Raw genomic sequence first — 14,014 nt, forward strand, 5'->3', positions numbered from 1 at the left:
CCTTTGTTTTGTATTGCACCATCTCCCCCCTTCCAACAACACCCATTCGTCTCCGCCATAGGACATAGTCATATACATATAAAGTCTGAAAGTCATTCATCCTTCCGACCACCCACAATGGCCAGGGCCGAGGGACACACCCACTTGAGCCGAAGCACGGTCCTTGTTACCGGTGGATCCGGGGGCCTCGCCAGCCGGATCCTCCAGCTCTTCGCGGAGCGTGGTTGCGACCATCTACACTCCCTTGACCTTCGAGAACCATGTCACCATCTCCCCGGAGTGAGCTATCATACCGGGGACTTGACTGACGCCGACGCGATACGCCAGCTCTTCCAAGATGTGCAACCCGAGACCGTCATCCATACCGCCAGCCCGAAATTCGATTCTCCAAACCCCATCATGCACAAAGTCAACGTGGAGGCCACCCGAACCCTCCTCCAGATTGCGCGAGAAGCGGGCACTCAATGCTTCGTATACACCAGCTCAGCCAGCGTCATCAGTGACGCCCAGACGGATCTGATGAACGCCGACGAGACCTTCCCCGTCCTCCTCGAGGAGGGGCAACAGCCAGAGTTCTACGTCTACACCAAGGCCCTCGCAGAGTCCTATGTACTGTCCCAGAACCAGCGCCGAGCCCCCAACCCCTTCTTGACCTGCGCTATCCGGCCCTCGGGCATCTCCGGTGTCGGCGACCTCGTCGTGCTCCCGGGCATCCTGGACGCGTATTTCCGCGGTCAGACCCAGTGGCAGATCGGCGACAATCAGAACCGCTTCGACTTTACCGAGAATACGAATGTCGCGCACGCGCATTACCTGGCTGCCGCGGCGCTGCGGGCCCAACTCTCGAAAAGTCCCGACTCGCCGGATGAGGATCATAACGATGATGACGGTGATGACACGACAAAGGTAGATGGGGAGGCCTTTTTCATAACCAACGATGAGCCGCGATGCTTCTGGGACTTCACGCGGCTGGTGTGGAGGTTCGCGGGGGATACGACGCGGCGCGAGCAGGTATGGGTGATCCCACGGCCGTGGGCACTACGCCTGGCCGGCTTCCTGGAGTGGGTCTTCTGGGCACTGGGCCTGGGCCCACCCCCGTTGACCCGGACCAAAGTGCGGCTCAGCTGTATGACGCGGTACTTTTGCATCGACAAAGCGAAGACGCGGCTTGGGTATCGGCCGGTGGTGGGGCTGGAGGAGGGCCTGCAGCGAGCGGTGGAAGACTGCTTGAGTCGGCGGGCCACTGAGGGCTTGAAAAAGTTCTCTTCAAGAGAATGGTTTTCTGGAAAGCGAAGATGGATTCAATCGATACATGTACCTCTGAGGCTGTGAGGCAGGGGATCCAGTATCCAATGTAGATTGAGAAAGTTAGTAATGGGAGGAGGAGAGAGAAGTTCTGAACCGCCCAAGTGAGGTTACTTGAAGCTACTTTACACACGATCAGATATACACTTATAGTGCATGCTCGAAGAAAAACCTGTGAAGGGCTCTCAATCCAGGGGACATTAGACTTGTATTCACATATAAGACCTGAGCCCATATTGGAGAGTGAATGTTTCCTCGCATGCCGCAAGTGATAAGTGTCTCATCCATTCCTTCTTCTTAATGAGGACATTCTTAACTGCCATACTCCTCTGCCCACATACCTCACGTACTCATCCTTGACCATCAGCCCTGTAAGCCCACCAGCCCTTTAAGCCCCCAGCGTCCGCATCATCAGCCACAACATAGCGACACCCACTCAAACTCGTCGCTCAACTCACTGTTCTCGACATCTTGATCTTTCGTCTCACCTGGCAGCACATCAAACTCCAAATCCCACTCATCAAAGCCGCCAAAAGCAGCAGGAGTCAAGCGCTTAGGCTTTTCCTGAATAGGTCGGCCCTGTCGTACCAAAAGAAAATCATCAATATCGAAGACCAAATTTGGACTGCCCCCCTTCTTCCCTTTGCCTCTCCGCCAGCATCACGAACAAACTCCCCTACGCCAGAATTTACGTCAGCGACGGTGATGGCAGATATCTGAAACTCGTGGATTCCTGTCCCGCCGAAGCAACCACGCGCACTCAATCTACATTGACCACCGGAGGATCGTCGGCGGCGTGACCCTGCCAGCTGTTTCACAGGAGTTATTACAAAGGGTATTTCCCCCTTCCCCCTGAGTACTAAATCCGAAGAATCACGAAGGGGCCGAGGGGGGGGGGTGTCAGGGAGTGGTTGTATTTTCTAGCGCCAAGAGGATGATTGATGAGGTTGAGAAGCGTAAGAGTAGTATGCCAAGTTGCCCGAAATTCGAGATTCGCGAATGATTGCATATATCGTCATTTAATTGCGCCCCTTGCGAGGAATGCTATCCAGATATCCCCTGCCCAGAGGTAAGGTTCTTAACCAGGCAAAACCCAGGTCGTCACCGACTCCTGCGGCACATTCCCACTCCACAGCCCGCCCGACCCCAACGTCACCGTCACATACACATCATTCCCAAAGGTATTCTGGATCACCACCGTGCGCGAGCCATCCGGGTTCACCGAGGCCACCGACTGCACCCCGCCCCCGTTGTCATACGTGTAACTGCCCGTCCCGCTCACCACGACCGCCCCGGGGGGCATGAACTTGCTGAACTGCGCCATCATGTAATACGCCGTGTTTAGCGTGTAGCTCGTGGCGCTGTTCACCGTGACGAGCCCGTGGCAGGTGGCGCACCCGCCCGAGGAGAGGTGCGGCCCGTCGTCGGCGTCGGTGCCCAGCGTCCAGGCCATGACGCCCGCGGCGTAGTTCTGCAGCGGGCCCATCGTGAAATCCGCGGCTTGGTGCCACGCCCCGGACGCGGGCGTCCAGCATTCCGTCATGTACTGTTCGGTGTTTGGGTTGGTGCTGTGGAAGCTCGAGAGGACGGTCCAGTCGACGTTGCTGGCGTAGCAGTGCCACGCGACGGCGGGGACGTAGGTGCTCGCGCCGCTGGAGAGAATGGTTTGCGGGTAGCTTGGGACGTCTCCATGCTTGTTAGTGGGCGGTGGTGGGAATGGGAGATGAGAAAGGTAGTCTCAAGGGGCAAGTACCGGTATTGTGGTCGTAGGCCCAGACCTTGGTGTCGAGGCCCGCTTGCGCCAGGGCGGGGCCGACGTATTTCTCGATGAGGTCTGCGGACTCGTATGCATACACGTACATGGTCGGGTAGCCTGCTTGGCTGTTCAGGGGCTCGTTCTGGATGGTGATCGCGTCGATCGGGGCTCCCAGGTTGGTGTACGCTTGGATGTATTTCACGAAGTACTGGGCAAAGGCGGCGGCGTAGCCCGTGCTGCCTGTGCCGCCGCTGGTCAGGTACCCGTCGTTCAGGTTATTGTTGGTCGTGCTGCCGTCGATGGCGCCATTGAGTTTCATCCATCCCGGCGGGCTCCAGGAGGAGCCCAGGATCGTGAGGCTGGACTGCAGGGTCTTCATTGTGGCGAGGAGCTTGGCCATGGCGGTGCCCCGATCACCCAGGTTGAAGCCGGTCAGCGACGGGTCGGCGGCGTTGTTGTTGTCGTCGTAGGTGTAGGCTGGGTCGCCGGAGAGGTCGGAGGCGCCGATGGTGTGTCGCATCAGAGAGAAGTTCGCGCCGTCGGTGGTCATCAGCTCGTCCAGCAGCTGTTGGAGCGTGGCTTGGTTCAGGGTGTTGAAGGATGTCACGGTCGCGTCGGTGACGGCCGCCCCGAAGCCATTAAGGGTCTGCCGGTGGCCGGACGCCGTGTCGTCGACGGTGAGCTTCCAGGTAGACGCAGAGCCGGGACTGCCGTTGCCCTGCACGGGGGCAGCGATGGAGCTGAGTTTGTAGTTGCCCGCCGAGTTGGAGCTGTATGCTGCAGCCTCGGTGGCGCGTTTCCCGCTGGCCGCGGCGTGGCCGACGGCAATCAAGCCAGCCAAAGCACCTAGGTTGACAAGCATTCTGGTGTGTGTTTTCTGGTTTGTATGGCTTCAGATCGTGCAGACTGAGTGATGAGACCCTGAAGATAAATAAGCAGCTGGAATGCTAGGGGTGGTGGGGGGATTGTCTCCACTACTGACTCGCTTCTTGGCATTAGGTGTTTCATGGGCAATCCTGCTATGCCCCAAGTGTTGGTTGGTAGCATTGGGGGCCGACAGAAGCTCCAGTCATCATGGCCCAGGCGTTGCACAGCCTGCCCAGAAGGATTCAGCTTGTTTAGAAATCGAATGGGAGCTGCCCTTTTGGGAGAGTGGTCCCTGATCCAAGGCCCGGTTGGAAATGAAAGGGGCCATCTTTGCCTGTCGTGGGATGCGATCGGAGGCGGGGCAAAGCTTAGTCGGCTGTCCGTCGGGGCTAACTTTCAAATTACAAGCCTTCTTGGTAAGCATTTTGGTAAACTGCTGAAGACACCCTCTCAGGGTGTTGTCTTAGCTCTCGGATAGCGGTGATTGAATCGCATGAGGCTTTCAAGCTGGTAGTTAACACTGTATCTTGCCTGACATAATGCCGTTGTGCCGCTGTGGGGTGGCGAGGGCGAACTGAAAATAGACATCTTTACCTTGAGGTACGCAGCGACGATATTGAGCTCCCATCTAACTCGAAGCTGCATAAGCCGGAGTATGGGACCGAGGAACCATTAATATGATATCAGGCAGAGAGTAGGGAGATGTTGAAGAATTGAAGTGTTCGAGGGCATTGAAAGTGGCTGCCGAGGCTAAACAATAAACATAGTAGAGTTGTCTTATCTCCACGTGACTGTTATCAAAACACTTACAGTGGGAAGTAACTATCAATTACGCACTGTAGTATACACAAGTGCCAGGCAAATGACATGCACAGTCTACAGTCTCAAAGACAATTTCGTAATTGTCGTCATCAGGCGCAATGCACCTTGATACAGAAAGCACCTTGGGCAAGTGCTAGCTATAGCGGAGGCACATTTGCTACGTAGCGCAGATTACTGAACCAGTCCGTCATTGAGTATGATGCCTCCTTCTCGCCAGATGGCCAATGAATCACCTTCACCAGTGAGCGTGACGGCAACGCCAACCTGTACCGTTGCCGCGTGGACGGGTCGGGCATGGAGAAGCTCGTGGTCACACCTGCAATGGAAGATGCAATGGCTTTATCCCCAGACGGAAGCATAGCAGCATTTGGTTCGACTGCGAACGGCTACAAGACCATTATCTGGGTGATGGATCTAAAGACCGGCAGCAGTTGGAATTTGACCAACACAACGGTGACGGCCTGCGACCCGACGAAGATGAACGGATATTTTCGCCCGCCCGCAGTGGTCTGCAGACGGCGAATGAATTCCGTTCTCTTCAGACCGCGGTACAGACTGCCTGGGACATGACTTTGGCGTGGGCTGGGAGCATAGTCAAGAGCTTTCGATCTATGCCATCCGACCCAATGGCACCGACTCCCGAAAAGGTTGCTTCCAAAGTTGGGTATTTTCTCGGCACACCCAAGTGTTCACCAGATGGCAAGCGGACTTTCTTCTATGAGACCACGCGGGAAGGAACCTGGGAGGCCCGTGAGACTGCTGAAGTAGAGGAGGCTGCTGACGGATAGTAAGTGGGAGGACTCGATGCCCATCTATCTTCCCAACGAGCTGCCTAGAGTGAGTCTAGGCCACCGGATATTTAGAACTACCTTCGGATATTTGAAGCAAGCTTTGGTCATTGAAAACAAGATGCGGGTATTTCTTCGGATATTTTCGGATATATGAAGTAAGAAGGGAATTACTCTCCTCTGTCCAAAGTTGTGTGAAATTCATCGACATTTGTGTAAGTTGTTGTAGGGAGAGTGGCGGGAAATGCGGAGACTGCGGAGATGAAATCAAGGTGTCATGTGACCCTCCGCCGGAGCTCGGACTCGATTGCCTTCCGGCCTTAGGCATCCAGCACCTCACCCCCCGTTCGTATGTTGTTATGACCACTGTCTGTATTTCACTCTTCCTCCCCCTCCCCTCAGCCATCAGTATCAATTCCCGTCATTTTTCCTCGGCATTACCCCAGTAGGTTTGTGTGATTTACCCCTGAGTCCCCCTGACTAATGCACGTAATATCAGCCCACGTACCCCCTGCATAGGTTTTCGGTGTGTATTTCTCCGTGAACCCCTCATTTCCCCGCTCGTTGCTTAATCTAATTTTGATTGTTCCAAGTCTGCACCAATCGCTTATCCCAGATTCCAGCGCTAGAGCCTGCATGAAGTCTATAGCCTGAAGACCAGGATGAGCCCACCAAACGGAGGAAATTGCCCTTGCTCTCGGCAATACCGCCAGAATCCACGATGACACCGGAGCTCAAGGGAAGTGACGATGGTTATAGATACTTAAAGCCGAGTGCACGGTTGCAGAACGAAGATTTCCTCAGTATCTGATAGCTTTGGCTTATACTCACCATGAAGCTTTGGTCGTCCTTGCTGCTTGGGGCGAGTCTGCTCACAGGGACTCGGGCCACCACCGACGGTCTAACAGATCTGGTGTCCTGGGATCCGTATAGTTTGTCCGTCAATGGCAACCGACTCTTCGTTTTCTCGGGCGAATTCGCCTATCCGAGACTTCCTGTGCCCGAGCTATGGCTTGACATCTTTCAGAAGATGCGTGCCAATGGGTTCAACGCAGCCAGGTGTGTGGACACAAATGCCTCTACAATCGAACACTTGATTCGATCTTGTTGACCATTCGATATCGAGACTGATGACGATGTAGTGTCTATCTTTTCTGGAACTTCCACTCGCCCGTCAATGGAACCTTCGATTTCGAGACTGGCGCTCACAATCTGCAGCGTCTGTTCGATTATGCTCAGGAGGCTGGAATTTATCTCATTGCCCGGTAAGTCTTGCTGGCTTGAGGTCACTGGTATTGAGCTAACACACGATGCAGACCAGGGCCCTATGACAATGCTGAGATCAATGGAGGCGGTCTAGCTCTCCACTTGAGCGATGGCAGCGGAGGCTCATTGCGCACGGGCGACGCCACGTACACCGCGGCCTGGCAGCCATGGGTGGAAGAGATTGGCAAGATCATTGCAGCCAACTCCATCACCAATGGCGGACCGGTCATTCTCAATCAGATTGAAAACGAGCTGCAGGAAACGACCCACAGCGCCAGTAACACTTTAGTCCAGTACATGATTAAGTTGGAGGATGCCTTTCGGGCCGCTGGTGTCGATGTCCCCTTCACCCACAACGAAAAGGGAATGCGCTCCGAGAGCTGGTCCACAGATTACGAAGACGTTGGCGGTGCAGTGAACGTCTACGGCCTGGACTCCTATCCTGGTGGTCTCAGCTGCACCAACGAAGCCACCGGATTCAATGTCGTCCGCACCTACTACCAATGGTTCCAGAACTACAGTTACACCCAGCCCAGTTACATACCCGAGTTTGAAGGAGGGTGGTTCTCTGCATGGGGAGCATCCTCCTTTTATGACACCTGCACGAGCGAGCTTAGCCCGCAGTTTGCGGATGTGTACTACAAGAACAACATCGGTCAGAAGATAACGCTTCAAAGCATCTACATGACCTATGGTGGTACGAATTGGGGTCATCTAGCAGCCCCCGTTGTCTACACATCATGTGAGTTAATTCGTACCTGTCAAATGGGGAAGCGGCCCTGACCAGATATAGATGACTACAGCGCTCCGTTGAGTGAGAGCAGAGTGGTCCGGGACAAGATGAGCCAAACTAAGCTTATTGGCCTATACACCAGAGTGTCGACTGGACTGCTTACCGCAGACATGGAGGGCAACGGAACAGGCTACACATCCAGCACATCTGCGTATACCTGGGTGCTCCGGGACTCGCAATCCGATGCCGGGTTCTACGTTGTGCAGCAAGCGACAACCTCTTCACGCAGTTCCCTGACCTTTGACCTGGACGTGACAACCTCCGCAGGCAATGTCACATTGACCGACATCAACCTCGATGGACGACAAAGCAAGATCATCTCCACCGACTACCCGCTGGGTCATAGTACCATCTTGTACGTATCAACAGATATCGCCACTTACGGAACCTTTGGTGACACCGATGTGGTTGTGCTATACTCCCGAGTCGGTCAAACTGCGTCCTTTGCGTTCAAGAACTCCGGACGCCTCAACTTCACAGAGTACGGGCCATCCGTCAACCTGACTCAGAGCTCCGGAAATTCCACCACGCCCTCGTACACCTACACCCAGGCCAGTGGTACCAGTGTTGTTCAATTTTCAAACAAGACGATCTTCTACCTTCTGGACACCGATACAGCATTCCGATTCTGGGCACCACCGACCACGAATGATCCTTACGTGACTGCTGACCAGCACATCTTTGTCATTGGGCCCTACCTGGTCCGCAACGCCTCCGTCGATGGAAGTGTTGTTAATCTCATTGGAGACAATGACAACACTACTACCATTGAGGTCTTTGCTGGCGCATCGGTGAACACTGTGAAATGGAATGGCAAGCGCATCGCCGTGACCAAAACCGCCTATGGCAGTCTGGTCGGGTCCATTGACGGGGCGTCCAGCACGATCTCACTGCCTGCTCTCAGTGGCTGGAAGGTCAAAGACTCGCTGCCTGAGCTTGAATCCGACTATGATGACTCGAACTGGACTGTGTGCAACAAGACTACCACGCTGAGCCCCGTACAGCCCTCTACTCTGCCGGTACTCTACGCGTCTGACTATGGCTACTACACTGGTATCAAGATCTACCGCGGACGCTTTGATGGCGCAAATGTTACTGGCGCCAGTCTCACCGCACAGGGAGGTGTGGGCTTCGGTTGGAATGTCTGGCTGAATGGCAACTTGGTTGCTACCCTGCCCGGTGATGCATCCGCGACCTCATCCACTGCGACTCTGGACTTCAGCAACCAGACGCTCAAGGACACGGACAACCTTCTCACTGTTGTGGTATGTCAAATGCCGGCTTCTCATTGTTGGAGATCTTTATGCTGATCATCTTACCGTAGATCGACTACACCGGCCACGATGAAACCTCCACTGCCAAGGGCGTGGAAAACCCGCGCGGCCTGCTCGCTGCGACACTGACTGGCGGAAGCTTCACCAGCTGGAAGATCCAGGGCAATGCTGGAGGAGCTGCCGGTAAGAACTTTGTTGCATCCTTTTGACAAGTCTATACCGAATCTAACAAGATGCTAGGAGCTTATGAGCTGGATCCCGTTCGTGCCCCAATGAACGAAGGCGGACTGCTGGCCGAACGCCAGGGCTGGCATCTTCCGGGCTACAATACCAAGTCATCGGATGGCTGGACTTCAGGATCCCCTCTCGATGGACTGAACAAATCCGGTAAGTTCTACCTCTGTTCAGTGTACGGTGAAAGATCGGAGAAGGAAACTAACCTCTGAATCAGGCGTCGCATTCTACCTGACCACCTTCACCCTCGACCTGCCTAAGAGCTACGACGTCCCCCTTGGCATCCGCTTCACCTCCCCATCCACCGTCAACCCCGTCCGCATCCAGCTGTTCATCAACGGCTACCAGTACGGCAAGTACGTTCCGTATCTGGGACCGCAGACCACGTTCCCGGTTCCCCCCGGCATCATCAACAACCGGGACAAGAATACCATCGGTCTGAGCGTGTGGGCCCAGACTGATGCAGGTGCCGCCTTGGAGAACATTGAGCTCGTCACCTATGGTGCCTACGCGAGTGGGTTCGACGCTGGGTCGGGCACGAGCTTCGACATGAACGGTGCGAAGCTGGGATACCAGCCTGAGTGGACTGAGGCTCGGTTGAAGTATACTTAGGTGCTTGCGTGTTTCTAAGATTGGTGATAAGATGTTTTGGGTTGATCTGATTTGCATCGTGTTTTTCTTGGGTTTCAATTCGAGTGAATATTCTGAACAATGTTTATTTAGTTATAATATGGATAGCGTCTCAATACTGCCTTCCCGTTCATTTCCATTTACTACAACCCACCCATGAACAATTCCAAATCCAAGTTACCCTCGTGTACCAGGACCAACTTGTGGTGTCTCTGTATTTCAGTATCCTCCAGCAGACGACCTCATTCCTCATCCAATGCGAACCGGTCCAAGAACCTGAAAGTATACAATCCCTCCAACACCTCCTCCGCCAACCCCGTCGCATTCCCAGCGACATACACCCCGTCCCTCCCAACGTCAATGCCCGCCGCCTTCAACGCCCGCTTCCCACTCCCCACTGCTCCAACGGGCTTGCCATACCGAAACGCATCCGCCAGGATCTGCCCCGGCCGACCAGGAGGATACATCGTCGTCACATTGCCCGTCGTAAACAACCCCTCCACCCCATCCGCCACAACCACCGCATCAAACCCGGAAGCATCGGAGAGCGCATACGTCGTATTCACACCCTCAGCCCACACCTCCGCGACAACCTGCACATCAACCCCATGCACCGCCAGCACCCTCGCCAACTCCGCCCCAAGCCTCAGCGACCCCTCATTTTTGGTCGACGCCAACACCCCGACCGATAGGCCCTCAACACTGAGCAACCGCTGCCCAAATGTCCCAACATTCACCGTCGCATTCGAGGTATAGTACCTGCCCTCAGGCTCCGGCACCTCCAACCCCAGCCCCCTGGCCACCCGCGTCGCCAACGCATGATCCACGCGGTTCAGCTGCGCGACCACATTCCGCCGCACATGCACACTCGTCACCTTGGAATTCTCAAACACAATCGCATTCACCACCATCTGCTGCTCCGCAGGCACCAACGAGTTCCAGAACAGGGCCGGCTGGGACCAGTGATCGGCGAAGGTGGGGCTGGGCTCGCGCACGAGACGGCCGCTGGCGTAGCGGTAGGGGGCAGTGAAGAACCCGTGGCCGGCGGTTTGGTTCGCCTGGCGCGGGGCGGTCTGCGCGCCCATCGTGTTGGGCGTGTAGGCCCAGTTGTTGGTGGGGATCTGCTGCTGGCCGAAGCCGTCGCGGTTGTTGTTGTGGACGGGCTTGCGCGGCCGGTTCACGGGCAGTTGCTCGAAGTTCGGGCCCCCGTGGCGGTTTACTTGCGTGTCTAGGTAGGAGAAAAGTCGGCCTTGGAGGAGGGGGTCTTCGGTGAAGTCGATGCCGCGGATTATGTGGCCGGGTTGGAACTGCGAGGGGTATTCATGTGAGTGAGATTGTTGGTGTGGGGAGGGGGGGAAGGGATAGAGGAGGGACGTACGCCGACTTGTTCCACCTCAGCAAAGTAGTTGGTCGGGTTGGCGTTGAGCTCCAACACGCCCAGCGGGGTGAAGGGGACGAGTTCTTCGGGAACGAACTTGGTCGGGTCAAGCAGGTCGAAGCCGAAGCGCAGCATGTCGGATTCGTCCATGATCTGGGCGCCCAGCTTTGTGTCTGTCAGTTATTGTTGGACCCTAGTCTCGAAGCAAGGAGACATACCTCCCACTTGGGGTAGCGGCCGTTCTCGATGGCATCGTGCAGATCCTGCCGGTGGAAGTCACTGTTCTTGCCGGCCGTGGCTTGCGCTTCGTCCCACACCAGACTGGCCACCCCCTGCAGCGAGCGCCACCGGTACCGGACCACCTTGCTGGTGCCGTTGGCCGTCACGAAGCGGAAGCTGTGCACGCCGTAGCCGTTCATGTGGCGGTACGAGCGCGGGATGCCGTGGCCGGACATCAGCCACAGGGCGCTGTGCAGCGCCGTGCTCTGCTGGCTGAAGAAGTCCCAGGCCGAGGTGTGGGCTGTCGCCGCCTGCGGGATCTCGTTGTGCGGCATGGGCTTGATGGCGTGGACTAGGTCGGGGAACTGGATCGCGTCTTGGATGAAGAAGGGGGCGATGTTGACGCCGACGATATCTATGATGATGGTCTATATCAGTTTTTATGTCTCAGAGGTTCGCGATTTGACGTGTGCGGCTCTGGCATACCGTAATTGCCCTCGTCGGTGTAGAACCGGCAAGCGTGGCCGTGAACATCCCGCGCGGTATCAACACTGCCTCGGAATCCGACCACCGTCGAGAAGCGGCAGAACATGGGGGTCTCTTTGTCGGCGGCACTAAGGAAATCGGCAGCAGTCACGTTGGAGAAGTCGCCGTACGATCGGAAGGTACCGTACGCGCCGGCACCACGTGCGTGCACCACTCGTTCGGGGATCTATGAAAGGAAGGAAAATTGGAAAGGTCAGACATGCAAAAGGTCAGAACAGGTACACGTCTCTCACCCTCTCATGATCGAAACGCTGCAGCTTCTGGCGGAAGATAAAATCTTCAAGAAGGGTCGGCCCTCTGTGTCCAGCCTTCAGACTCCACTGGTCCGAGATTGGGGTGCCAAAGTCGGTGGTCATATAGCTGTCAGTGTCATTGAGGTAGAGCGAGTGATCGATGGGCTGTTCGACAACCTCGATGGTGTCAGTTGGGTTGTCTGCTCGCTCGGTGAAACGAGGGGGAGTCCCCATCTCGCCAGACAGAAACGGGCATTGCGCCCCAGCGAGACCAGCAACGGCTGGCAAAAGCCAAAGATGGCGCATTGTGCAGCAAAAAGAGATTGGTGATCGATCTTGTGAGTCTTCTCGCGCACTCGTGGCTTGGATGGCTGGACAAGCGGATGCCTCTCGCAGACCCCTTTATATCGTCTACATGGAGCCGCGAGTGGGCAGATCCGACACCTTAGTTAAGCTGGCGATTCCAGACTCCGTGTTCAATAATCAACCCATAACTGTTTGACCCTGGCAGCGCATCACAACCTGTTTGGGGGAAGAGGATCCACTCTCCTCGCTCCATTCTTGCGACCGACGCAGTAATGGGTAGCACAAGGATGGGTAGCAGGCTACATCGTATGAGACACCACAAGGTAGTCGGAAAGCACAGACGCCAGTTCGAAGGCCATGGAAAGGCTGGAAAGGCTTCTGCGGACAGGAAACAGGACTGAGCATGACGAGTTTACCGAGCCTGGGACGGTGCTAGGTTCATGTTGTCGGCAATAACAGCGATAAGTATACAGCTGAAATAGAGCCGACAGAAGCCAAGCGAACAGCCAACTGTGTAGGGGCGACCATGCCGCACAGTCCTGTGCCTGGCCAAGATCATGGTCTAGCCACCAATGCTTGGTAAGAACGAAATAGACTGGGTGGGTTAAGTTAGGGCTGGGAACGCCCGACTGGAGCGGGTGCTTGGTAATCCCAACGACCTCGACCGTTCCCCCCCGGATCCACTGTTGTCCAAGAAACTTAATCGCCACGACTGTCACCTTCCCATGCTTTATTCAGCCACCAAACTGTGCTGGATGGAGTATCTGCGCTCTCCGGACGGTCAGCCATAATGGTCTGATCTGCTCCACCCAGAAGGGCCCGATGTCCAAGGCAATCGATTGATTTTAGCGGCTTGAGGCTTCTATAATATTCTGCAGTGGTTTTGCCGAGGCATCCATGATGCGGCGGGATGCAGACTTCTGACTGCCGATGGAGGCTACCCTCCTGGCAGGTAATGGTGTGGAACAGATCATTTTCTTGGCACCGCTGGCAGGACGATGCATCCATTCGGGGCGCTGATCCTCATGAAAGACAGCAATCAACTGTCTCATGAAGGTTTCACGTGTATGAAGATCTTCATCATGATGCTTCTGCCTTTTCTCCTCCTATCCTGTCAAGCAAATCTGCTGAATTTCCTGATGATGCGTGAAGTGAAATGCTGGCACGCGCGATCGGTCCACGGGGTATGGTTTTTGACCTAAGGCGAGCAGTCAAGGGTGCTGCTGATGTTACAAATAATCTTTTTGGTTGAATTATGATGTGTGTTTGATCCTAAATCTTCCGACTTCAATTCTCAGAGGAGGTACTGGTATACTGGAACCATCAACAGATTCTGTTCTCAAGCTAAGCTCGAGCTCTCATCGTGTGGCGGACTGGGCAATGAATATATAGTAGTGTGAGCGAAAGTTGAACCCACTTCTCGGACCTAAGGGACCTCGGAATTCAGCTGACATAGGAGTTAGCCTCCTAATGGAGACTCACTGCCGGATCGCTCGCTCAATGATACAAAAAGCTTATGGCACGAAGTATGTCTTTCACCGAAGAAGGGAGTGTGTCAAGCCTTCCAGAGTTCTTGGCCGGGAAGACCAAGCAAGAA

The 14,014-nt window shown here is 55.2% G+C and overlaps 5 protein-coding genes across 5 annotated transcripts; 3 read left to right on the forward strand and 2 right to left on the reverse strand.

The window, feature by feature from the left end:
• Positions 1–22: 22 nt before the first annotated feature.
• Positions 23–1,500, forward strand: BO72DRAFT_446689 (C-3 sterol dehydrogenase/C-4 decarboxylase family protein). Its single transcript, XM_040944355.1, has one exon. The coding sequence runs from the start codon at positions 118–120 to the stop codon at positions 1,330–1,332; it is 1,215 nt and encodes a 404-aa protein (XP_040802939.1). The 5' UTR covers positions 23–117; the 3' UTR covers positions 1,333–1,500.
• Positions 1,501–2,345: 845 nt separating this feature from the next.
• BO72DRAFT_61654 (glycoside hydrolase family 30 protein) lies at positions 2,346–4,181 on the reverse strand. Its single transcript, XM_040950564.1, has 3 exons — positions 4,044–4,181; positions 3,059–3,982; positions 2,346–2,991 (listed from the first exon to the last, which is right to left on the reverse strand). Exons 2-3 carry the CDS (start codon positions 3,921–3,923, stop codon positions 2,384–2,386), a joined length of 1,473 nt encoding a protein of 490 aa, XP_040802940.1. The 5' UTR covers positions 3,924–3,982; positions 4,044–4,181; the 3' UTR covers positions 2,346–2,383.
• Positions 4,182–5,044: 863 nt separating this feature from the next.
• BO72DRAFT_526473 (uncharacterized protein) lies at positions 5,045–5,731 on the forward strand (the record flags this gene model as incomplete). The annotated part of the gene is made up of 2 exons (XM_040950038.1): positions 5,045–5,120; positions 5,171–5,731. 2 exons carry the CDS (start codon positions 5,045–5,047, stop codon positions 5,536–5,538), a joined length of 444 nt encoding a protein of 147 aa, XP_040802941.1. The 3' UTR covers positions 5,539–5,731.
• Positions 5,732–6,037: 306 nt separating this feature from the next.
• BO72DRAFT_425945 (glycoside hydrolase family 35 protein) lies at positions 6,038–9,717 on the forward strand (the record flags this gene model as incomplete). Its single annotated transcript, XM_040942925.1, has 8 exons — positions 6,038–6,064; positions 6,132–6,597; positions 6,681–6,803; positions 6,855–7,546; positions 7,598–8,862; positions 8,922–9,054; positions 9,112–9,258; positions 9,323–9,717. The coding sequence occupies exons 2-8, from the start codon at positions 6,371–6,373 to the stop codon at positions 9,715–9,717; spliced, it is 2,982 nt and encodes a 993-aa protein (XP_040802942.1). The 5' UTR covers positions 6,038–6,064; positions 6,132–6,370.
• Positions 9,718–9,818: 101 nt separating this feature from the next.
• On the reverse strand, positions 9,819–12,417 carry BO72DRAFT_425947 (heme-dependent catalase; the record flags this gene model as incomplete). Its single annotated transcript, XM_040942926.1, has 5 exons — positions 9,819–11,042; positions 11,114–11,278; positions 11,332–11,747; positions 11,819–12,044; positions 12,112–12,417. 5 exons carry the CDS (start codon positions 12,415–12,417, stop codon positions 9,978–9,980), a joined length of 2,178 nt encoding a protein of 725 aa, XP_040802943.1. The 3' UTR covers positions 9,819–9,977.
• Between the last annotated feature and the right edge of the window lie 1,597 nt (positions 12,418–14,014).

This window comes from Aspergillus fijiensis (assembly GCF_003184825.1).
Source record: "Aspergillus fijiensis CBS 313.89 unplaced genomic scaffold BO72scaffold_15, whole genome shotgun sequence".
Lineage (NCBI taxonomy): Eukaryota > Fungi > Ascomycota > Eurotiomycetes > Eurotiales > Aspergillaceae > Aspergillus > Aspergillus fijiensis.

Coding starts and splice junctions, on each gene's coding strand:
- BO72DRAFT_446689 (XM_040944355.1), top strand. CDS start 118: ATGGCCAGGGCCGAGGGACACACCCACTTGAGCCGAAGCACGGTCCTT.
- BO72DRAFT_61654 (XM_040950564.1), bottom strand. CDS start 3,923: ATGCTTGTCAACCTAGGTGCTTTGGCTGGCTTGATTGCCGTCGGCCAC. Junction 2,992..3,058: donor GGCCTACGACCACAATACCG/GTACTTGCCCCT, acceptor ACAAGCATGGAG/ACGTCCCAAGCTACCCGCAA.